The 20,496-nt window shown below is 35.7% G+C and overlaps 4 protein-coding genes across 4 annotated transcripts; all 4 read right to left on the bottom strand.

Moving 5' to 3' along the window:
- Positions 1–5,849: 5,849 nt before the first annotated feature.
- On the bottom strand, positions 5,850–8,490 carry LOC134705559 (BTB/POZ domain-containing protein KCTD14-like). The gene is made up of 2 exons (XM_063564276.1): positions 8,389–8,490; positions 5,850–6,873 (listed from the first exon to the last, which is right to left on the bottom strand). The coding sequence occupies exons 1-2, from the start codon at positions 8,425–8,427 to the stop codon at positions 6,049–6,051; spliced, it is 864 nt and encodes a 287-aa protein (XP_063420346.1). The 5' UTR covers positions 8,428–8,490; the 3' UTR covers positions 5,850–6,048.
- Positions 8,491–11,639: 3,149 nt separating this feature from the next.
- LOC134706133 (transcription initiation factor TFIID subunit 1-like) lies at positions 11,640–14,270 on the bottom strand. The gene is made up of 5 exons (XM_063564841.1): positions 14,239–14,270; positions 13,488–13,695; positions 12,603–12,853; positions 12,329–12,536; positions 11,640–12,203 (listed from the first exon to the last, which is right to left on the bottom strand). Exons 1-5 carry the CDS (start codon positions 14,268–14,270, stop codon positions 11,640–11,642), a joined length of 1,263 nt encoding a protein of 420 aa, XP_063420911.1.
- Positions 14,271–14,281: 11 nt separating this feature from the next.
- On the bottom strand, positions 14,282–17,072 carry LOC134706132 (uncharacterized). The gene is made up of 5 exons (XM_063564840.1): positions 17,041–17,072; positions 16,565–16,919; positions 16,165–16,286; positions 15,593–15,986; positions 14,282–14,812 (listed from the first exon to the last, which is right to left on the bottom strand). Exons 1-5 carry the CDS (start codon positions 17,070–17,072, stop codon positions 14,282–14,284), a joined length of 1,434 nt encoding a protein of 477 aa, XP_063420910.1.
- Positions 17,073–17,083: 11 nt separating this feature from the next.
- Positions 17,084–18,531, bottom strand: LOC134706131 (uncharacterized). Its single transcript, XM_063564839.1, has 3 exons — positions 18,449–18,531; positions 17,924–18,251; positions 17,084–17,614 (listed from the first exon to the last, which is right to left on the bottom strand). The coding sequence occupies exons 1-3, from the start codon at positions 18,529–18,531 to the stop codon at positions 17,084–17,086; spliced, it is 942 nt and encodes a 313-aa protein (XP_063420909.1).
- Positions 18,532–20,496: the final 1,965 nt, after the last annotated feature.

Genomic DNA, 20,496 nt, shown 5'->3' with positions numbered 1-20,496 from the left:
TTTCTAATGAAAAAAAAACTTGGTGGGATAATATCCAATGGAATTAACACAACCTCTATTATATTTAATTTCAATATAACTGTGTTAAAGGTCAAAGTCACAGTAGCAATTTATAGACACAGAAAGAAGGACCGTAATTTTGTTCCTAGATGTTAGCTTTAAAACCAATTGTCAATCATTTACCAAACTGTGAGTGGTCCAATGTGATGTCTTATTTTATGATGCTTGTGACTGTCTAATAAATCACCAAACATAGCTTGAGAATGCTCCATGTCATTGAAAAACATCTCAGTAGATTTGTTGATAAGTCAAGGTCACAATACACAATCTCCATCTTTTGCAAGCCGACTCGTCGTCATCACCAAAGCAAAAAAACTAATATCCGACATTTCATTTATAAATACAGAAAAATCACACCCCGACGATGGTGCTTTTGATTAAAAAAAATCTCCATTTGTGTGGGGGTCAACCAATAGTGAGACAATATGCATAATTGATTCAGACGATCGACATAAAACTAAATGTATAAATGGAAAGCTACAGCCAATAATGGGTTTCTTGCCTTGAAGAGTGTATACACATATTGATTCTAAACGTTAGAGAGATACGACATGACTGCAGTATAGCTAGCTAGTTAAAAGGGGCATCAGGTACGAGATATTAACAAAATGAAATACGTGTATTTTGGTGAATAGTTGTCTCATTGGCAATCATACCACATCTTCTTTTATATATATATATATTTTTGTTCAAATTGAGTCATTATAGGAAAGTGAAAAATAATAAAAATATTCGCTTTTAGCACCTATAGTGCGGTGACAGAAGTGTAAAAAGTCGTCTAGATCGCGAGTTTAATCTCCCCAAATAACACACGGCTAAAAATGGTCTTAACTTAAAGATAAATATGTCTTCTTTAGTTTTTGCCCTGTCGTCAGAATTTCGTACGGTCACATTTTTCTAAATAGTCGTTTTAATGACTGGTAGTACATTGGAGAGTTTCAACCCCCCTTTTTCAAAATGAAAAATTGTGTATGTTTGCTTACATTTAACTGATATAGTTTTTCCGGAAGCTATTTTCATATATCGAAATATTCTATTTAGTATTTCATTTTCTTATAATCTATAAAATTTGCGAATCTTAGACTGTTAAAAATTGAGGTAATTGTAATTCCAAATTCAGACACAAACTTTAGTTTCTTCTTTATAGTAGTAATAAAAATTATCCCATAATAATTTTAGCATATAGTATTTCATAAAACTAATCAGTGATAAAAATTTCGGAACCAAAATATGAAAAAAACCCTTAAGAAATCAATGGAAAAAGAATGGAATAAAAAACTTCAATTTCAACACGGAACTTAATCACTTCCCTTCCGTCACATTTTGTGTATTAGTCAATAATTTGCTCTCAACTGATATATGATATTATTACCTTTTTCGCTATTATATACACATATTTGCACTGATATATGCTACATTCTTTGTTTGTATGTGTTTATATTCTATGATTTTTTTGTTATAAAACAATAAATATACTTTGTCAGAAAAGTCTAATTGTAAAATCAAAATAATTGACGGATAGTTTCAGTAAATATTCCGTGATATGTCAAGTCAGTTGCAACTTGCTCCATTAAGTCCAAAGAAAAGACAAAAGTTGTTAAATTTTATGCAGTGCTTAATATGCAAAGAAAAGAAAAAATGGACTGAAATTTTGGGTCAATTTACCACTATAGGAAAGTCGATTTTTGTACCTGCATTGAATAAAAGATTAGATGAGGTGAACATCAAGATGTTTCATGCGAAAGCTGTTAATTTACAGAAGTCCTTGCAGGCTGTTTATCATTGTTCATGCTACAAGAGTTCCACAAGTTAACATATTTGTTCCCCCTTTTAGAGCGAGGAAGCTTCTTATCTGATATTTAATGACGACATACAATTATCGGACTGTTGTCCCTCAGTTTCGGGTATGTGTACGCGTTCTAGAATGCAGTCGTTCAACTAGAGCGCTTGTATATTTTGTTGCAACAAAACATTTTAGAAAGATAAAAAAACTACTCAAGTTTGAATCATATGAGCGTATTAAGAATGTTTTAACCGTGTCAGTTAAAGTTAGAGTTGAAATAGTTTCCCGTCCATCTTTTAAACTTCAAGCACTCTGTCATTTTGGTTGCATTACAAATTATTTGCTAAAAACGAAAAAAAAAAAGCAGATATCTCAGATCACGATACTGCTTTTACTAATTTTATTTTGGCTATTGACAACGATGTAATGGTCATTACTCATGACACTGTTTCTAGATAAATATACTACTGAGAAGTAGATCTTTTCTTCCAGCTGTTTCTAATTTAAAATATTCTACTTGTAAAATACAGTCTAAACTCATTGATTTCTATAGAAATACAGTTGTCAAACAACTTCAACAAGTTCAAGGCAAATATAACAATATTTTGTAACAAAATAACTATTTGAGATGCCATATCAGCTGCTAGTCAATTGAAAACTGAACTCAAAATTTTAATGTCAAATGTAATAGACACAAATAACGGATAGATATGTCATTCCGCTGCAAGTATACAATAGAAAAGACATCTCTACAAACTCTACAGAAGTATACCCACCTTCCGAAGAAATGTCTCTTTCTTCTTCAACTCAGTCAATGCCTTCGTCTTTATTGCAATTCATTTTATGGTAACTCGATGAAACTGCATAGCCAAGACTATTCTCAGGAAATGGAATCACAGAAATTACGTAGTTGCGTCAACCGTTTGTATGGCCATTTTGTTTTACTCCTTTTCATTTCGGATTGGCTTTATAAATGTACCATGAGTTTGGTTCGAAACACCTTGTTGAAATATTGAATGCCAATGGATTTTATGCTTCTTAAAGTATAGTGCGACGCTATCTAATGTGTTGCAAACCATGAAATTGAGCGAAAACAAGATAGTGTGTACGTCCCATGCATAATGTTTCCCCATCATCTTTGCAGACAAGCATATGGATGTCATCTTAATATAGAAAAGAAGATGTGATATGATTGCCCATGAAACAACTATCCACAAAAGACCAAAATGACCGTTCGGCCTTCAACAATGAGCAAAGCCCATACCGCATAGTCAGCTATAAAAGGAGCCCCGATAAGACAATGTAAAACAATCTAAACGAGAAAACTAACGGTTTCATTTATGTAAAAAATGAATGAAAAACAAATATGTAACACATAAACAAACGACAATCACTGAATTACAGGCTCCTGACTTGGGACAGGCAAATACATAAATAATGTGGCGGGGTTAAACATGTTAGCGGGATCCCAACCCTCCCACTAACCTTGGACAGTGGTATAACAGTTCAACATAAGAACGAACTATAAAAGTCAGTTGAAAAAGACTTCACTCATCAGATAGACAAAAAATGCAAGTTGACGTGGCAGGGTACTTATACATCCCGACAAAAAAGGCACAATGAGCAGATCTAAGAGTACTCGCAGTTATCTGACAGCTAGTTCAAAACCACCAACAACTAATTAAAAAACCATGCCTCTAAGACTAAGCACTCAATCCGTACACATCCAACATACAATGGATTTAGTGTAAAGACGTCATAAACAGCCAGAGAAGAACATGACCGTGTGCAATGCCAAGTTACAGGTATCGACAGATTGTAGGTCCATGAAAATGTATATAACCCCATTTAAGATCTCTGTAAAATATTGGATGAATTGAAAGGGATGGTTTAAAGCTGTTATTTCTTTGGGAACAAATGTCTTCGGACTTCCTACAATACCTTGTCTGTACTTGTAAAGAAAAACTCAAAATAACGTGTTTGCTTTGAGCAGAACCTTTCATGTGCATACCTGTGGCCATGAGTGAAATGTATAGAAATATTAAAAACATGTCTTGTGACGGTTGGTGAAAATAAAAATGATGGAGATAACGGTTGATTAGGTATAGAGCTTGTTGAACTGATACACATGGTCCCAGCCCCTGAGTTTGGGGAGTGTTGGCGTGCCCTTAAAAAAGTCAAACCCCGCCACATTCTGTTTGTGTCTGTTTCAAGTCACGAGACGATAATGCAGTGTTTGTCGTATGTTTCTATATACTTTATTTGTTTGTTTCTTATTCATTTTGCACATTAATCAGGTCGAGAGATTTTTCGTTTGTTTTACAATATTCATCTCGTGAATTGAAGACTATACAGTATAAATTTTACTCATCGTTGGAGCCCATACGGGACGTATTGGTAATTTATGTCTCATTTGGAGGGTTGCCTCATTTGCAATCATATCACTTTTTCTTTTTTTTATATGGAATACTTTTGAAATTCGTTGCAAGGAAAAAAAAGGGGGGATATAGGTACAAAACTTATAATGTAATAGATATTAACCAGAGTTAAATACGCAACAAAAGATAATACTATATGGAAGCAGTAATAATTGTGAAAAAAACAAAAGCAACGAATAGTCTATGATAAAATCTGAAGTATCCGCAATTCAATTTGAGGTCGTATTTGACTGTAGTGTTCTATTGCTTTGATTTGATACCTCACCAACTATGATAGTTTAAAAAATAAATTGAAAGTATTGTCCTGCATGACACGTTTTTTTTTACCTGAAATTGAAATTTTTCAAAAGGTTCAGGTGCTCTAAACATTTTATAGGTTGAAAACTTAATTTTTGAAGTTTTGTTTCTAAAACGTCGTTTTAGGATTTTTTTGATAAAATAAATCTTAATGATTAAGGTTTATGTATAATAACAAACATTAATAAAGCCAAAACAGTATCGTTTGTATTTATGTAGAGTTTAGAAATAGAAAAAAATGTCAAAATTGAAACCCTCCCAAATTTTCACAGATTTTCACATATAACCTTTGACCTCAATTTAAAAAAGTTGTGACCATACAAAGTCCTGACGACAGGCATATTATTATAGTACACGATTTCCTCTTTGCAATGATATATTATATAGGTGTGTGTTCGGTGGGGAGATTAAAATCCAAAAAATCTACCTTCAGTCACCGCACTACTAGTTTGGTTCGCTTTTGACAAAATAAGCTAAGGAACATCGCTTATGAATGATTAAGTTATTCACCTGCAAGTGAATAATTCAATCCCATTGGATCCGGATTCATGTGACCTCCGATGTAACCCCTTAGTTGGAGATGGGTTTTCGCGTGCACTTGACGTGTTTAGCTATTTAAAATAGGGGGGGGGGGGGGTGTCAGCATTGAAACTATTTTGACAATTTAGAAATGGATAAATTTATGTTTATTCATTTATTTTACAAAAAAATGTCTTTTTGAAAATGGGAACAAAGAAGAGTAATCTATAGTAACGTGTTTTAACGTCCATCCGTATACATTAACATTTAACTTAGTAATTGTCATATGCACTAACTAAATCGGATTCCACTATAAGATCCCGTTTACACTGGCAACGAAATTGGATCGATCTTTATTTGAATCGATCTTTAAAAGACCAGCTTGCGTTTCATTGCACAAGCAAGATAATCTTATCTAATCCTGTGTGTTTACACTATTATAACATAAAAAGAACCGGTATGACCTTTATTTTCCTATCTAAATATAACACAAAAACCTAAAAACGTTTTAAATTCACAAAAAAAAAAAGATCGATTCAAATAAGATTGATCTTTTTAAAACCACCTCTAGAGGTAAACTTGTTAAGTCCGGTTGAAGATCAATCTTACCCATTTACACTGGACCAAAGATCGATCTTAAATCTTAGTAAATATCGATCTTTTTTCAGATCGACCTTATTAAAGATCGATCTTTTTTGTGTGATTGCCAGGTCTGAACATTACAATGCTTTTTTACAAATCAGAAAAAGTCGCAGGAATATACATTTATTAAAACAATCTTAGTTCTGAAAATGTTTATATTCAAAGTAGCTGATAGCATTTATTTATCTAAAACTGATTGTGCTTTCGCTAATATCTACATATCGACTCGGTTAATGTAAAATCGTGTGCATTCGGCCAAAACACAATATTTCTGATGGACTAATCACAATTACATCAACAACATTCCCTTTACCAGAGGAACGTGAATTTACTGTGATGATGACAAGGATTACATCCAAATTCTCCATATTCTTTTGTTTTAAAATCAAATTGATCCACAAAACCTAGTGAAGTACAGTTTTCATTTTCCATTTTGATGTCTAATCCGTGTTTCTTTAAATCAAAGAATAAGCAATTGGAAACAGACAGAGCGTGGTCTTTGCTCTCAGCTTTAAATGTAAGTATAGGTGGAACATCTTCGATACCCTCAATGTCCTGTTCATCTACGATACTTTTAATTGCATTTGATTGGTGTGAAAAACAATCCCATGGACTATCAATTGGTACAACGATTTTCAACAGGTGCTTTATTTCACTGGAATACACATACTCAGGATACGGCTGGTGGTCTTCAATGGCCTGAAGCGCAAGTAAATATACAATTGTTTGTCCGCGTGCTGTAGCTTTCACGAAATCACGTGATTCTTTCATTATATTTTCTTTAATTTCCATGTAATTTGGAACTGGGTCAGGTCTGTCACCGCAAAATGGATATATTGGTGGTGTCATCGTCATTTTATCGCATAGTGCATCAAGGGCAAAATAGTCAGCTTCGCGGAAAACTGCGAAAAGAAAGTCCTTAGGTGGTAGGTAAGAGCTGTCTCTCAGAAATTCTAAAATATGTTCAAAGTAATCACCGTTTCTGTCTATGAAATACCGTCCATCATCGGTCAAATCTAATTTATATCGGCCGCTAAACATAACTCCTAGCATTGATTCCGGATATTTCCTTAATGTTTCAAGTCTTGTTTCAAAATGTCTACCACCTACATTAAGTTTCACAACTGGAGGCATCTACAAATTAAAAAAGTAAATACACAGTCTATTAGAATCGATAATAATTACTTTAGATTGTCATACATTTTGTAAAGTCAGGGCCTTTAACAGCTGACTAAACGGCATAGGTTTTGCTCATTGTTAAGGGATATACGTTAACCTATGATTGGCTTGCTTATATCTGCTTTATTTTGACTCTATTGGAAAATGGCTTGATTGACCACCATGCAACACGTCCTTATATTCATTAACAGCAGAGACAATGTTTTATTCTATTTTTTTTTTATCTGTCTGTTTTTTGTTTACCGGTTGTTGTATTAAGATGTCTTAAAAAATATTAACTTCCCACAAAAGAAACTGTATAGTATTTAGTGATTTAGAAGAAAGTTAGAACCTTATTCATTACATTAACTAGCGGCTCTTTCATGTTAGTGGTTGTTACATGTATGTACAATGAGTATCTACTGAGTGACTGGCCATGTATCAACTTTAAGTTGATCGAACTTTCTAAAATGACAACCAATGCAAAACGTGGTTATTCAAGGAATATATGCTGGAAATGTTTTGTAAGTTAATCAAAACCATGTGTTTTGCCATTGACTGCTGCTATAAGTAATTATGAACATAATTAAAAAAAAAAAAAAAAAAAAAATGACAAAAATAATAAAAATAAACTACAGAAAAGTGTTGTCCAAATTCTGAAAAATACATGAAAAATTCAAAATAATTATCAAAATTTATTTTAAAAAATCAAAAAACAAAACCACAGGCTGTATCGTCATGTGAATGATGACAACAATAAAACACAATCCTGTTCATCTGACAGTAAAAAGCAGAAAACGAAGAAAAAAGTTCTGATTTTGAAAATTTTGCTTTAGATTCTTGCTATGGAACACGAAGTCCAAGTTTGGTACACTATTCATAAAGGTTTGCAAAGGTGTGTTTGAGTAAAAAATTAACAAACATTATTACCTAAATAATAGTTGAAGTTCTTTCTTTTATAAAAACTTTTTTTATTGTTTGATTAAACCCAAATACTCCAATTAAATAGTTATTTTGCCCAGATTTGGACACTTTTGTCACACTTATTATTATTATATTATGACACAACAACACGCGGATATCTACTTCAAAAGAAGTTTGGAATGTTTATGGCACATGTATTTTAATATTCAAACACACCGTAAGTTGATCATTTTATGAATCAAACACGCCTAAATTTGTTATTTCATTATTCAAACAAACCGAAGACATAACGATTACATATTTCTGTTTTTAACAAATCCCTTGACAAATATTTTTTTTTCTCATTTTGTAATTTACAATATTTACCCTAGAATTTTGAGCATATACACTTGAAAGAAATAGTATTCCCTTGAAGTTGTTTCTTATTTGTTGCAGGAGAGACACGTAAATCAATGGTTTTATCAGAACATTTTTTTTTATCTTTGTTTTGAAAGTTAAGGTTTGAGTGTATGTATTTGATTTTGTTTTGTAAATTATGTTTTGTTAAGTCATTAATTAAATGTTTACCTCCTTTTGAGAGTCTGTACACTGCGCGTTCAAAGCCATTTTGTGCTTCAAGTATAGTTAACGTCTGGGGAGAGTAACGAACGTATTTTGTGGATCTTTTTTTTAAAGGGAGAAGATGGTCTTATAATTTATGCCTCCGCATTATATTTTCATTTTTTAACGTTTTCATGCTGATATTTTCATTTTTTTAAAAGAGAAAATATGACACAGAAAAAAAAACGTTTTACCAAGTACTATAATATATTATATGATTGAAAAGGACGTCTTGTCTATCAAAGTTTATAAAGTAAAGCACTGGACTATTTCTGTATAAAATATATCGCACACTTTTCAAAATCTGTTTGATCTAACTTTTATTTCTATTGACAAATTTCAGTGGTCAAAACCTTCTGACTCATATTTGAGATTTGTAAATTGTTTTTGATATATATATATTTTATTTGGCAATCGCCAATGGCAGTCAGCAGGGTTAAAGAACATCAGTTTTTCGACCTGTTAGTCAAATGCGTTTTGTTTAAATATACTTTTTTTTCTTCACTTTTTTGGTCTTTTGGAAATTGTTGTTTTTGCAGTATTTAGACCCTTCTACAACGGTTTTACATGCACACGTATAAAAATTGCGGTTTTTATCCAACGCAATCATAGGTTTGAACGTATTTTCAATTTAGACTTGTTTATATATATATATATATACTAGAACACACCCGCGAAATCGCGGGTATATACAGCTTGTGGACTGTTGTAGGATGATTTTTTTGTGAAAGATAGTATGTATGGGAAATTTCATAAAAGGTATCAACAGCCTTCTCCCTTGTTCAAAAGTCCGATATTTGTTTCCTATCTGTTAAATTCAAATATTTTCGTGAGTCTGGCCTCAGACCACTTTTATTCTTCTCCTTTGCTACAATGCTGCTTTTGGTGAAAGTTAAATAAAATTAACAATTTGCACCGTTTCAAACATGAAATAAATCTAACTGCTTATATATAGATCATTATAATAAAATATGCTTCTAGGACAATCCTTCAGTGTTTTTACTTTTTCTTTTGAGAGCCTTATTAAGATGTCAATGGTAGGATATGCATCATGTATAAATGACTAAGGCTAATTTGAGGGGTGGTCGGAGGGGTCCTGATCCCGAAATCCCGCGGATTTAAAAACCATGAAATCCAGAGATGCAGAATTAAAAGAAATGCATATCCCGAAATCACGAAATCGAAAAATATATTTCCGGATTCAGAAAGGATCAATCCCCAAATCCCGAGCTTAAAAACACACGATCCCGACGCCCCGAAAAATGCTCGCCTAAATTTAATCTCTAACTTACTTTCATTTTTGCCAAATCACTATTTTCCCTTTCGACAATAAATTTTAATGCCCCATTTATGGGCATTATGTTTTCAGGCTAGTCTGCCCGTCCGTCCGTTCGCTCGTTCGTTCGTCCGTCCGTCCATGTCTGTCCCGCTTCAGGTTAAAGTTTTTGGTCGAGGTAGTTTTAGATGAAGTTAAGCATGTTTTACTTATTTTAATATATATGCAAGTGGTATGACCCCTTAAGTAGTAAACATTTCAAAGAAAACAGAATCAGGGCCGACATTCTATACTAACATAGAAAGTCCCTGACAGAATACAAATAGTCTCTATATATTAAAGTAGTATATTAATCGTAGTTTACATGTAGATAAACGCGAAAAATAATTAACTTATGTAACGAGGTATAATAGTTGTGGTTCTTGCGATCTAAACACCGTGATATGAAACGCGAAAAATAATTGTCCTCTCTAAGGAGGTATAATAGTTGTGATTATTGCGATCTAAACACCATGATATGGAGAACGCTCTGAATGGCTTTTTTTTCTCCATTTTTGTTATCCATCATACGATTGGTTGTACTTGGGTCAAATATTTTACTTATTTTATATATATATATATATATATATATACAACTGGTATGACCCCTTAAATAGTAAACATTTTAAAGAAAACAGAAGACAGAATACAGAGATTCTCTATATATTAAAGTATCATAATCGTAGTTTACATAATAGATAAACGCGATTTTTTTTGTCCAGACCTCTATAAGGAGGTATTATAGTTGTGGTTCGTGCGATCTAAGCCCCATGTTATGGAGAACGCTCTGAATGGCTTATTTATTTTTCATATTTAGTTATCTATCATACGATTGGTTGTATTTGTGCATCTTTCAAACCGGAAATCTCATCTGTGACTAAAAGATAGTCCGATGACGGAATCATATCCGGACTCTTTTTTGATGTTTTTCTCCCAAAATAACTCAATCTGAATAATCATAGGAATGGATGACAAATGCGACTATGCATGTTACCTAAAGGACACAGAGGCATGATGATTGATTTATTGTGGAAGGAAGAGAAGCGACACCCAAAATGAGGTCTTCTCGTTTAATAGTAAAGATATATATATACAACTCGTCTAAACATCAACGCAACAATGTTAGATCTGTAAATTTGCTTTCGCTTTTTTTTTTTTGGTTCTTCCCTCGCCGGGATTCGAACCCATGCTACTGTGATATCGTGACACCAAATCGCCTGCACTACAGCCGTCACGCTAGACCACACGACCACCTTGTCTCTACTAATAATAGAGCTTTCGCTGGCCGTATGTTACCTTTCCTCGTCAGTTTTAATCTAGCGGCGTACTACAGTACATGATATATAAGGCATGAATATGTTATTGTTACAGATCAGCTAAATTATCTATAGTAAAGGATCCTACAAATTAATGAAAGATACATATAATAAGGCCGTTATTTTTTGGATTCAATTGTTTCCCTTTTTTTTCATTTCGGGTCCTTTAATAGCGGACTATGCGGGATGGATTTTTATCATTGTTGAAGGCCAAACAGTTACCTATAATACTCCTTATCCTCTTAATTTATACTCCAATATATAGTTGTCGCATTGGCACTTTACCTCATTTTTAAAATTTTTATATTATATTCCATGACTTTCTGATTCGAGTTCTTTTTCATGACATGCATGTAATATTTGTCACTTAGAAACAAGCGGTAAACACCAAATCAATTCAAAATCGTGTTAAAAATCAGGAGAAAATAATTTGATATTATTTTTGATTGGGACGGTAGATAGAGTATTTTAAATATAAATATCATGGTTGGCCTGGTAAGAGCTGAAAATAGAATTGATAAAACCTAATAAAATTAATCATAAATCCGTAAACAAATCCTACTGTTTCCTGAACCCTCCCCAGAATATCAAATAGTCGTTCCCTCACTGTTATTGTCCATATTTATCAAGTTTGTCTTCCCTACAGGAATATTCTGAGGCTTTATCTTCCATACAGGAATGTTCTGAGGCTTTATCTTCCCTACAGCAATGTTCTGAGGCTTTATCTTCCATACAGGAATGTTCTGAGGCTTTATCTTCCTGACAGTATTGTTCTGCTGAGGCTTTATCTTCCCTACAGGAATGTTCTGAGGCTTTATCTTCCCTTCAGGGATGTTCCGGACTTCATCTTCCCTACAGGAATGTTCTGAGGCTTTATCTCTCCTACAGGAATCTTCTGATGCTTTACCTTCACTACAGGAATGTTTTGAGGCTGTATCCACCCTACAGGAATGTTCTATGGCTTTATCTTCCTTACAGGAATGTTCTGGGGCTTTATCTTCCCTACAGGAATGTTCTGATGATTTATCTTCCCTACAGGCATGTTCTGATGTTTTATCTTCCCTACAAGAATGTTCTGAGGCTTTATCGTCCCTACAGGAATGTTCTGATGTTTTATCTTCCCTAGAGGCATGTTCTGATGTTTTTCTTCCCTATAGGAATGTTCTGATGTTTTATCTTCACTACAGGAATGTTCTGAGGCTTAATATCTTCCCTACAGGAATGTTCTGATGTTTTATCTTCCCTAGAGGCATGTTCTGATGTTTTTCTTCCCTACAGGAATGTTCTGAGGCTTTATCTTCACTACAGGAATGTTCTGAGGCTTAATATCTTCCCTACAGGAATGTTCTGAGGCTTTATCTTCCCTACAGGAATGTTCTGGGGCTTTATCTTCCCTACAGGAATGTTTTGAGGCTTTATCTTCCCTACAGCAATGTTCTGATGTTTTATCTTCCCTACAGAAATGTTCTGATGCTTTATCTTCCCTACAGGAATGTTATGAGTCTTTATATCTTCCTAACAGGAATGTTCTGAGGCTTTATTTTCACTACAGAATGTTCTGAGGCTTTATCTTCCCAACAGGAATGTTCTGAGGTTTAATCTTACCTACAGGAATGTTCTGGGGCTTTATCTTCCCTACAGGAATGTTCTGGACATGAGTGTTCTGAGGCTTTATCCTCCCTACAGGAATGTTCTGGGGCTTTATCTCTCCTACATCAATGTTCTGAGGCGTTATTTTCCTAACAGGAAAGTTCTGAGGCTTTATCTTCCCTACAGCAATGTTCTGAGGTTTTATTTTTTCCTACAGGAATGTTCTGATGCTTTACCTTCACTACAGGAATGTTTTGAGGTTGTATCCTCCCTACAGGAATGTTCTATGGCTTTATCTTCCTTACAGGAACGTTCTGGGGCTTTATCTTCACTACATGAGTGTTCTGAGGCTTTATCCTCCCTACCGGAATGTTCTGGGGCTTTATCTCCCCTACATCAATGTTCTGAGGCGTTATTTTCCTAACAGCAATGTTCTGAGGCTTAATTTTTCCTACAGGAATGTTCTGATGCTTTACCTTCACTACAGGAATGTTTTGAGGCTGTATCCTCCCTACAGGAATGTTCTATGGCTTTATTTTCCCTACAGGAATGTTCTATGGCTTTATCTTCCCTACAGGAATGTTCTGATGATTTATCTTCCCTACAGGCATGTTCTGATGTTTAATCTTCCCTACAAGAATATTCTGAGGCTTTATCGTCCCTACAGGAATGTTCTGATGTTTTATCTTCCCTAGAGGCATGTTCTGATGTTTTACTACCCTATAGGAATGTTCTGATGTTTTATCTTCACTACAGGAATGTTCTGAGGCTTAATATCTTCCCTACAGAAATGTTCTGATGTTTTATCTTCCCTAGAGGCATGTTCTGATGTTTTTCTTCCCTACAGGAATGTTCTGAGGCTTTATCTTCACTACAGGAATGTTCTGAGGCTTAATATCTTCCCTACAGGAATGTTCTGAGGCTTTATCTTCCCTACAGGAATGTTCTGGGGCTTTATCTTCCCTAGAGGAATGTTTTGAGGCTTTATCTTCCCTACAGCAATGTTCTGATGTTTTATCTTCCCTACAGAAATGTTCTGAGGCTTTATCTTCCCTACAGGAATGTTCTGAGTCTTTATATCTTCCTTACAGGTATTTTCGGAGGCTTTATTTTCTCTACAGGATGTTCTGAGGCTTTATCTTCTCTACATGCATGTTCTGATGTTTTATCTTCCCTACAAGAATGTTCTGAGGCTTTATCGTCCCTACAGGAATGTTCTGATGTTTTATCTTCCCTAGAGGCATGTTCTGATGTTTTTCTTCCCTACAGGAATGTTCTGAGGCTTTATCTTCACTACAGGAATGTTCTGAGGCTTAATATCTTCCTTACAGGAATGTTCTGAGACTTTATCTTCCCTACAGGAATGTTCTCGGGCTTTATCTTCCCTACAGGAATGTTTTGAGGCTTTATCTTCCCCACAGCAATGTTCTGATGTTTTATCTTCCCTACTGAAATGTTCTGAGGCTTTATCTTCCCTACAGGAATGTTCTGAGTCTTTATATCTTCCTTACAGGAATTTTCGGAGGCTTTATTTTCCCTACAGGATGTTCTGAGGCTTTATCTTCTCTACAGGAATGTTCTGAGGTTTAATCTTACCTACAGGAATGTTCTGATGTTGTATCTTCCATACAGGAATGTTCTAGGACTTTATCTTCCCTTCAGGAATGTTCTGAGGCTTTATCTTCCCAACAGGAATGTTCTGAGGCTTTATTTTCCCTATAGGAATGATCTGATGCTTTATCTTCCCTACAGGAATGTTCTGGGGCTTTATCTTCCCTACATGAATGTTTTGGGGCTTTATCTTCCCTACAGCAATGTTCTGGGGCTTTTTCTTCCCTACAGAAATGTTCTGGGGCTTTTTCTTCACTACATGAATGTTCTGAGGCTTTATCCTCCCGACAGGAATGTTCTGGGGCTTTATCTCCCCTACAGCAATGTTCTGAGGCGTTATCTTCCTAACAGGAGAGTTCTGGGGCTTTATCTTCCCTACAGCAATGTTCTGAGGCTTTATTTTTCCTACAGGAATGTTCTGAGGCTTAATCTTCCCAACAGGAATGTTCTGAGGCTTTATGTCTTCCCTACAGGAATGTTCTGCGGCTTTATCTTCCCTACAGGAATGTTCTGAGGCTTTATCATCCCAACAGGAATGTTCTGAGGCTTTATATCTTCCCTACAGGAATGTTCTGTGGCTTTATCTTCTTTACAGGAATGTTCTGAGGCTTTATCTTCCCTAAAGGAATATTTTCAACTTTATCCTCCCTACAGGAATGTTCTGATGTTTTATTTTCCCTACAGGAATGTTGTTCTCATGTTTTATTTTCCCTACAGGAATGTTCCGAGGCTTTATCTTCCTTACAGGAATGTTCTGATGCTTTATCTTCTCTACAGGAATGTTCTGAGGCTTTATATCTTCCCTACAGGAATGTTCGGAGGCTTTATCTTTCCTACAGGAATGTTTTCAGGCTAAATCTTCTCTACAGGAATGTTCTGATGTTTTATTTTCCGTACAGGAATGTTCTGATGTTTTATTTTCCGTACAGGAATGTTCTGGGGATTTATCGTCCCTACAGGAATGTTCTTGGGCTTTATCGTCCCTACAGGAATGTTCTGAGGCTTTATCTTCCCTAAAGGAATAATATACGACTTTATCCTCCCTACAGGAATGTTCTGATGTTTTATTTTCACTACAGGCATGTTCCGAGGCTTTATCTTCCTTAAAGGAATGTTCTGATGCTTTATCTTCTCAACATGAATGTTCTGAGGCTTTATATCTCCCTACAGGAATGTTCTGAGGCTTTATCTTTCCTACAGGAATGTTTTCAGGCTAAATCTTCTCTACAGGAATGTTTTGATTATTTATTTTCCCTACAGGTATGTTCCGAGGCTTTATCTTCCCTACAGTAATGTTCTGGGGCTTTATTGTCCCTACAGGAATATTCTGAGGCTTTACCTTCCTTACAGAAATGTTCTGATGCTTTATCTTCACTACAGGAATGTTCTGAGGCTTTATCTTCCCTACAGGAATGTTCTGGGGCTTTATCTTCACTACAGGAATGTTCTTGGACTTTATCTTCCCTACAGGAATGTTCTGATATTTATCTTCCCTACTGGAATGTTCTGAGGCTTTATCTTCCCTACAGGAATGTTTTGGGGCTTGATCTTCACTACAGGATTGGTCTGGGGCTTTATCTTCCCTACAAGAATGTTCTGGGGCTTTATCTGCCCTACAGGAATGTTCTGATGCTTTATCTTCCCTACAGCAATGTTCTGAGGCTTTATTTTTCCTACAGGAATGTTCTGATGCTTTACCTTCACTACAGGAATGTTTTGAGGCTGTATCCTCCCTACAGGAATGTTCTATGGCTTAATCTTCCCTACAGGAATGTTCTGGTGATTTATCTTCCCTACAGGCATGTTCTGATGTTTAATCTTCCCTACAAGAATATTCTGAGGCTTTATCGTCCCTACAGGAATGTTCTGATGTTTTATCTTCCCTAGAGGCATGTTCTGATGTTTTACTACCCTATAGGAATGTTCTGAGGTTTTATCTTCACTACAGGAATGTTCTGAGGCTTAATATCTTCCCTACAGAAATGTTCTGATGTTTTATCTTCCCTAGAGGCATGTTCTGATGTTTTTCTTCCCTACAGGAATGTTCTGAGGCTTTATCTTCACTACAGGAATGTTCTGAGGCTTAATATCTTCCCTACAGGAATGTTCTGAGGCTTTATCTTCCCTACAGGAATGTTCTGGGGCTTTATCTTCCCTAGAGGAATGTTTTGAGGCTTTATCTTCCCTACAGCAATGTTCTGATGTTTTATCTTCCCTACAGAAATGTTCTGAGGCTTTATCTTCCCTACAGGAATGTTCTGAGTCTTTATATCTTCCTTACAGGTATTTTCGGAGGCTTTATTTTCTATACAGGATGTTCTGAGGCTTTATCTTCTCTACATGCATGTTCTGATGTTTTATCTTCCCTACAAAAATGTTCTGAGGCTTTATCGTCTTTACAGGAATGTTCTGATGTTTTATCTTCCCTAGAGGCATGTTCTGATGTTTTTTTCCCTACAGGAATGTTCTGAGGCTTTATCTTCACTACAGGAATGTTCTGAGGCTTAATATCTTCCCTACAGGAATGTTCTGAGGCTTTATCTTCCCTACAGGAATGTTCTCGGGCTTTATCTTCCCTACAGGAATGTTTTGAGGCTTTATCTTCCCCACAGCAATGTTCTGATGTTTTATCTTCCCTACTGAAATGTTCTGAGGCTTTATCTTCCCTACAGGAATGTTCTGAGTCTTTATATCTTCCTTACAGGAATTTTCGGAGGCTTTATTTTCCCTACAGGATGTTCTGAGGCTTTATCTTCTCTACAGGAATGTTCTGAGGTTTAATCTTACCTACATGAATGTTCTGATGTTGTATCTTCCATACAGGAATGTTCTAGGGCTTTATCTTCCCTTCAGGAATGTTCTGAGGCTTTATCTTCCCTACAGGAATGTTCTGAGGCTTTATTTTCCCTATAGGAGTGATCTGATGCTTTATCTTCCCTACAGGAATGTTCTGGGGCTTTATCTTCCCTACATGAATGTTTTGGGGCTTTATCTTCCCTACAGCAATGTTCTGGGGCTTTTTCTTCCCTACAGAAATGTTCTGGGGCTTTTTCTTCACTACATGAATGTTCTGAGGCTTTATCCTCCCGACAGGAATGTTCTGGGGCTTTATCTCCCCTACAGCAATGTTCTGAGGCGTTATCTTCCTAACAGGAGAGTTCTGGGGCTTTATCTTCCCTACAGGAATGTTCTGAGGCTTTATTTTTCCTACAGGAATGTTCTGAGGCTTTATCTTCCCAACAGGAATGTTCTGAGGCTTTATGTCTTCCCTACAGGAATGTTCTGCGGCTTTATCTTCCCTACAGGAATGTTCTGAGGCTTTATCATCCCAACAGGAATGTTCTGAGGCTTTATATCTTCCCTTCAGGAATGTTCTGTGGCTTTATCTTCCCTACAGGAATGTTCTGAGGCTTTATCTTCCCTAAAGGAATATTTTACGACTTTATCCTCCCTACAGGAATGTTCTGATGTTTTATTTTCCCTACAGGAATGTTGTTCTCATGTTTTATTTTCCCTACAGGAATGTTCCGAGGCTTTATCTTCCTTACAGGAATGTTCTGATGCTTTATCTTCTCTACAGGAATGTTCTGAGGCTTTATATCTTCCCTACAGGAATGTTCGGAGGCTTTATCTTTCCTACAGGAATGTTTTCAGGCTAAATCTTCTCTACAGGAATGTTCTGATGTTTTATTTTCCGTACAGGAATGTTCTGGGGATTTATCGTCCCTACAGGAATGTTCTGGGGCTTTATCGTCCCTACAGGAATGTTCTGAGGCTTTATCTTCCCTAAAGGAATAATATACGACTTTATCCTCCCTACAGGAATGTTCTGATGTTTTATCTTCCCTACAGGAATGTTCTGATGTTTTATTTTCACTACAGGCATGTTCGGAGGCTTTATCTTCCTTACAGGAATGTTCTGATGCTTTATCTTCTCTACAGGAATGTTCTGAGGCTTTATATCTTCCCTACTGGAATGTTCTGAGGCTTTATCTTTCCTACAGGAATGTTTTCAGGCTAAATCTTCTCTACAGGAATGTTCTAATGTTTTATTTTCCCTACAGGAATGTTCCGAGGCTTTATCTTCCCTACAGGAATGTTCTTGGGATTTATCGTCCCTACAGGAATGTTCTGGGGCTTTATCGTCCCTACAGGAATGTTCTGAGGCTTTATCTTCCCTAAAGGAATAATTTACGACTTTATCCTCCCTACAGGAATGTTCTGATGTTTTATCTTCCCTACAGGAATGTTCTGATGTTTTATTTTCCCTACAGGCATATTCCGAGGCTTTATCTTCCTTTCAGGAGTGTTCTGATGCTTTATCTACTCTACAGGAATGTTCTGAGGCTTTATATCTTCCCTACAGGAATGTTCTGAGGCTTTATCTTTCCTACAGGAATGTTTTCAGGCTAAATCGTCTCTACAGGAATGTTTTGATGTTTTATTTTCCCTACAGGAATGTTCCGAGGCTTTATCTTCCCTACAGGAATGTTCTGGGGATTGATCGTCCCTACAGGAATGTTCTTGGGCTTTATCGTCCCTACAGGAATGTTCTGAGGCTTTACCTTCCTTACAGGAATGTTTCGATGATTTATCTTCACTACAGGAATGTTCTGAGGCTTTATCTCTACCTACAGGAATGTTCTGGGGCTTTATCGTCACTACAGGAATGTTCTGGGGCTTTATCTTCCCTACAGGAATGTTCTGATATTTATCTTCCCTACAGGAATGATCTGAGGCTTTATATCGTCCCTACAGGAATGTTCTGGGGCTTTATCTTCCCTACAGGAATGTTCTGATATTTATCTTCCCTACAGGAATGTTCTGAGGCTTTATATCTTCCCTACAGGAATGTTATAAGGCTTTATCTTCCCTACAGGAATGTTCTGAGGCTTTATATCTTCCCTACAGCAATGTTCTGAGGCTTTATTTTCCCGACAGCAATTTTCTGATGCTTTATCCTTCCTACAGGAATGTTATAAGGCTTTATCTTCCCTACAGGAATGTTCTGAGGTTTTATCTTCCTGACAGGAATGTTCTGAGGCTGCAATACTAAATGACGACATGTTTGTGATGTGCCCCTGCGTATAAACCACATAATTTAAAAGAAGAGGTAGATCCTCCGAATGCAAAAAACAAAACAAAACAAAAAACAACAGAAATGGACCTCACTTTTCTCACTACTGAAGAACACAATAACACGCACCTGGTCTCAAAAGCATAGTTAATAACGTACAATAACAATCATATTAGATATTTTTATTTTTGTATATTTTGTCTGGGAAGTTTGTTTGTCATATGATTTGTTCTTTTTAATGAAACTACGTTAAGTATTAATTCACTTTGTAATTCAGATACCAGTAGTGAATTTATGATAAGTTTGTCAAAATTGCAGAATGATAAATTGTTCTGTCAATTTTTATGCCCCGTCTACGATAGTAGTAGGGGCATTATGTTTTCTGGTCTGTGCGTCCGTTCGTCTGTCTGTCTGTCTGTCTGTCTGTCTGTCTGTCTGTCTGTCTGTCTGTCTGTCTGTCTGTCTGTCTGTCTGTCTGTTCGTTCTTCTGTCTGTTCGTCCGTCTGTCCCATGTCAGGTTAAATTTTTTGGTCGAGGTAGTGTTTGATGAAGTTGAAGTCCAATCAACTTCAAACTTTGTGCACATGTTCCCTATGATATGATCTTTCAAATTGTAATACCAAATTAGAGTGTTTACCCCAATTTCACGGTCCATTGAACATAGAAAATGATACTGCGAGTGGGGCATTCGTGTACTGTGGACACATTCTTGTTAGTAACCTGTTTGATCACTGTTTTTGCTTTTTTCTTTAAGTATGTTTCTCGTACTTTCACGTATACATTGAGTACATTCACATTGGTTTGCATTTCGCAATTTTTTAATTTAAAGTAAGACTAACCCTTGCACTACGGAGGTTGCACATTTAAATGTAGGTTTTCACAATATTAGATCGAAAACGAAGTAATGAAGTAATTTGTCAAATTAAATCTCTTTACCGATTTAAAGTTACTGTTAAAAAAACATGTTTACTAATTATGTTTCTTAAATATCCTGCCCCGAACTCTAATTAATGTTTATGTTTTTAGGATTAACAATAGCAATCAATATACTGGACAATTGATCTGTCAAACTAATTACGACGACGACAATTTTAAAATAAAACATAACTATTTAATGATTTGATTTTCAACACAAATTTATATCAAATCTATCGTAATTTAAAAAA

Source organism: Mytilus trossulus, chromosome 2 (genome assembly GCF_036588685.1).
Source record: "Mytilus trossulus isolate FHL-02 chromosome 2, PNRI_Mtr1.1.1.hap1, whole genome shotgun sequence".
Taxonomy (NCBI): Eukaryota; Metazoa; Mollusca; class Bivalvia; order Mytilida; family Mytilidae; genus Mytilus; species Mytilus trossulus.
This window is presented reverse-complemented; position numbering and strand designations above follow the sequence as displayed.

Excerpts from the sequence above, each read along its gene's own strand:
- LOC134705559 (XM_063564276.1), bottom strand. The coding sequence starts at position 8,427 with ATGGCTTTGAACGCGCAGTGTACAGACTCTCAAAAGGAG. Across the intron at positions 6,874-8,388 it reads GTACAGACTCTCAAAAGGAG|ATGCCTCCAGTTGTGAAACT; the intron begins GTAAACATTTAA and ends TTTAATTTGTAG.
- LOC134706132 (XM_063564840.1), bottom strand. The coding sequence starts at position 17,072 with ATGGAAGATACAACATCAGAACATTCATGTAG. Across the intron at positions 16,920-17,040 it reads ACATCAGAACATTCATGTAG|GGAAGATAAAGCCTCAGAAC; the intron begins GTAAGATTAAAC and ends ACATTCCTGTAG. Across the intron at positions 16,287-16,564 it reads ATAAAGCCTCAGAACATCCT|GGAAGAAAAACATCAGAACA; the intron begins GTATAGAAAATA and ends ACATTCCTGTAG.
- LOC134706133 (XM_063564841.1), bottom strand. The coding sequence starts at position 14,270 with ATGGAAGATACAACATCAGAACATTCCTGTAG. Across the intron at positions 12,537-12,602 it reads ATAAAGCCTCAGAACATTCT|GGAAGATAAAGCATCAGAAC; the intron begins GTAGTGAAAATA and ends ACATTCCTGTAG. Across the intron at positions 12,204-12,328 it reads TAAAGCCTCAGAACATTCCT|GGAAGAAAAACATCAGAACA; the intron begins GTAGGGAAGAAA and ends ACATTCCTATAG.
- LOC134706131 (XM_063564839.1), bottom strand. The coding sequence starts at position 18,531 with ATGCCTGTAGGGAAAATAAAACATCAGAACATTCCTGTAGGGAAGATA. Across the intron at positions 18,252-18,448 it reads CCTGTAGGGAGGATAAAGTC|GAAAGATAAAGCCTCAGAAC; the intron begins GTAAATTATTCC and ends ACATTCCTGTAG. Across the intron at positions 17,615-17,923 it reads TAAAACATCAGAACATTCCT|GGAAGATATAAAGCCTCAGA; the intron begins GTAGAGAAGATT and ends ACATTCCTGAAG.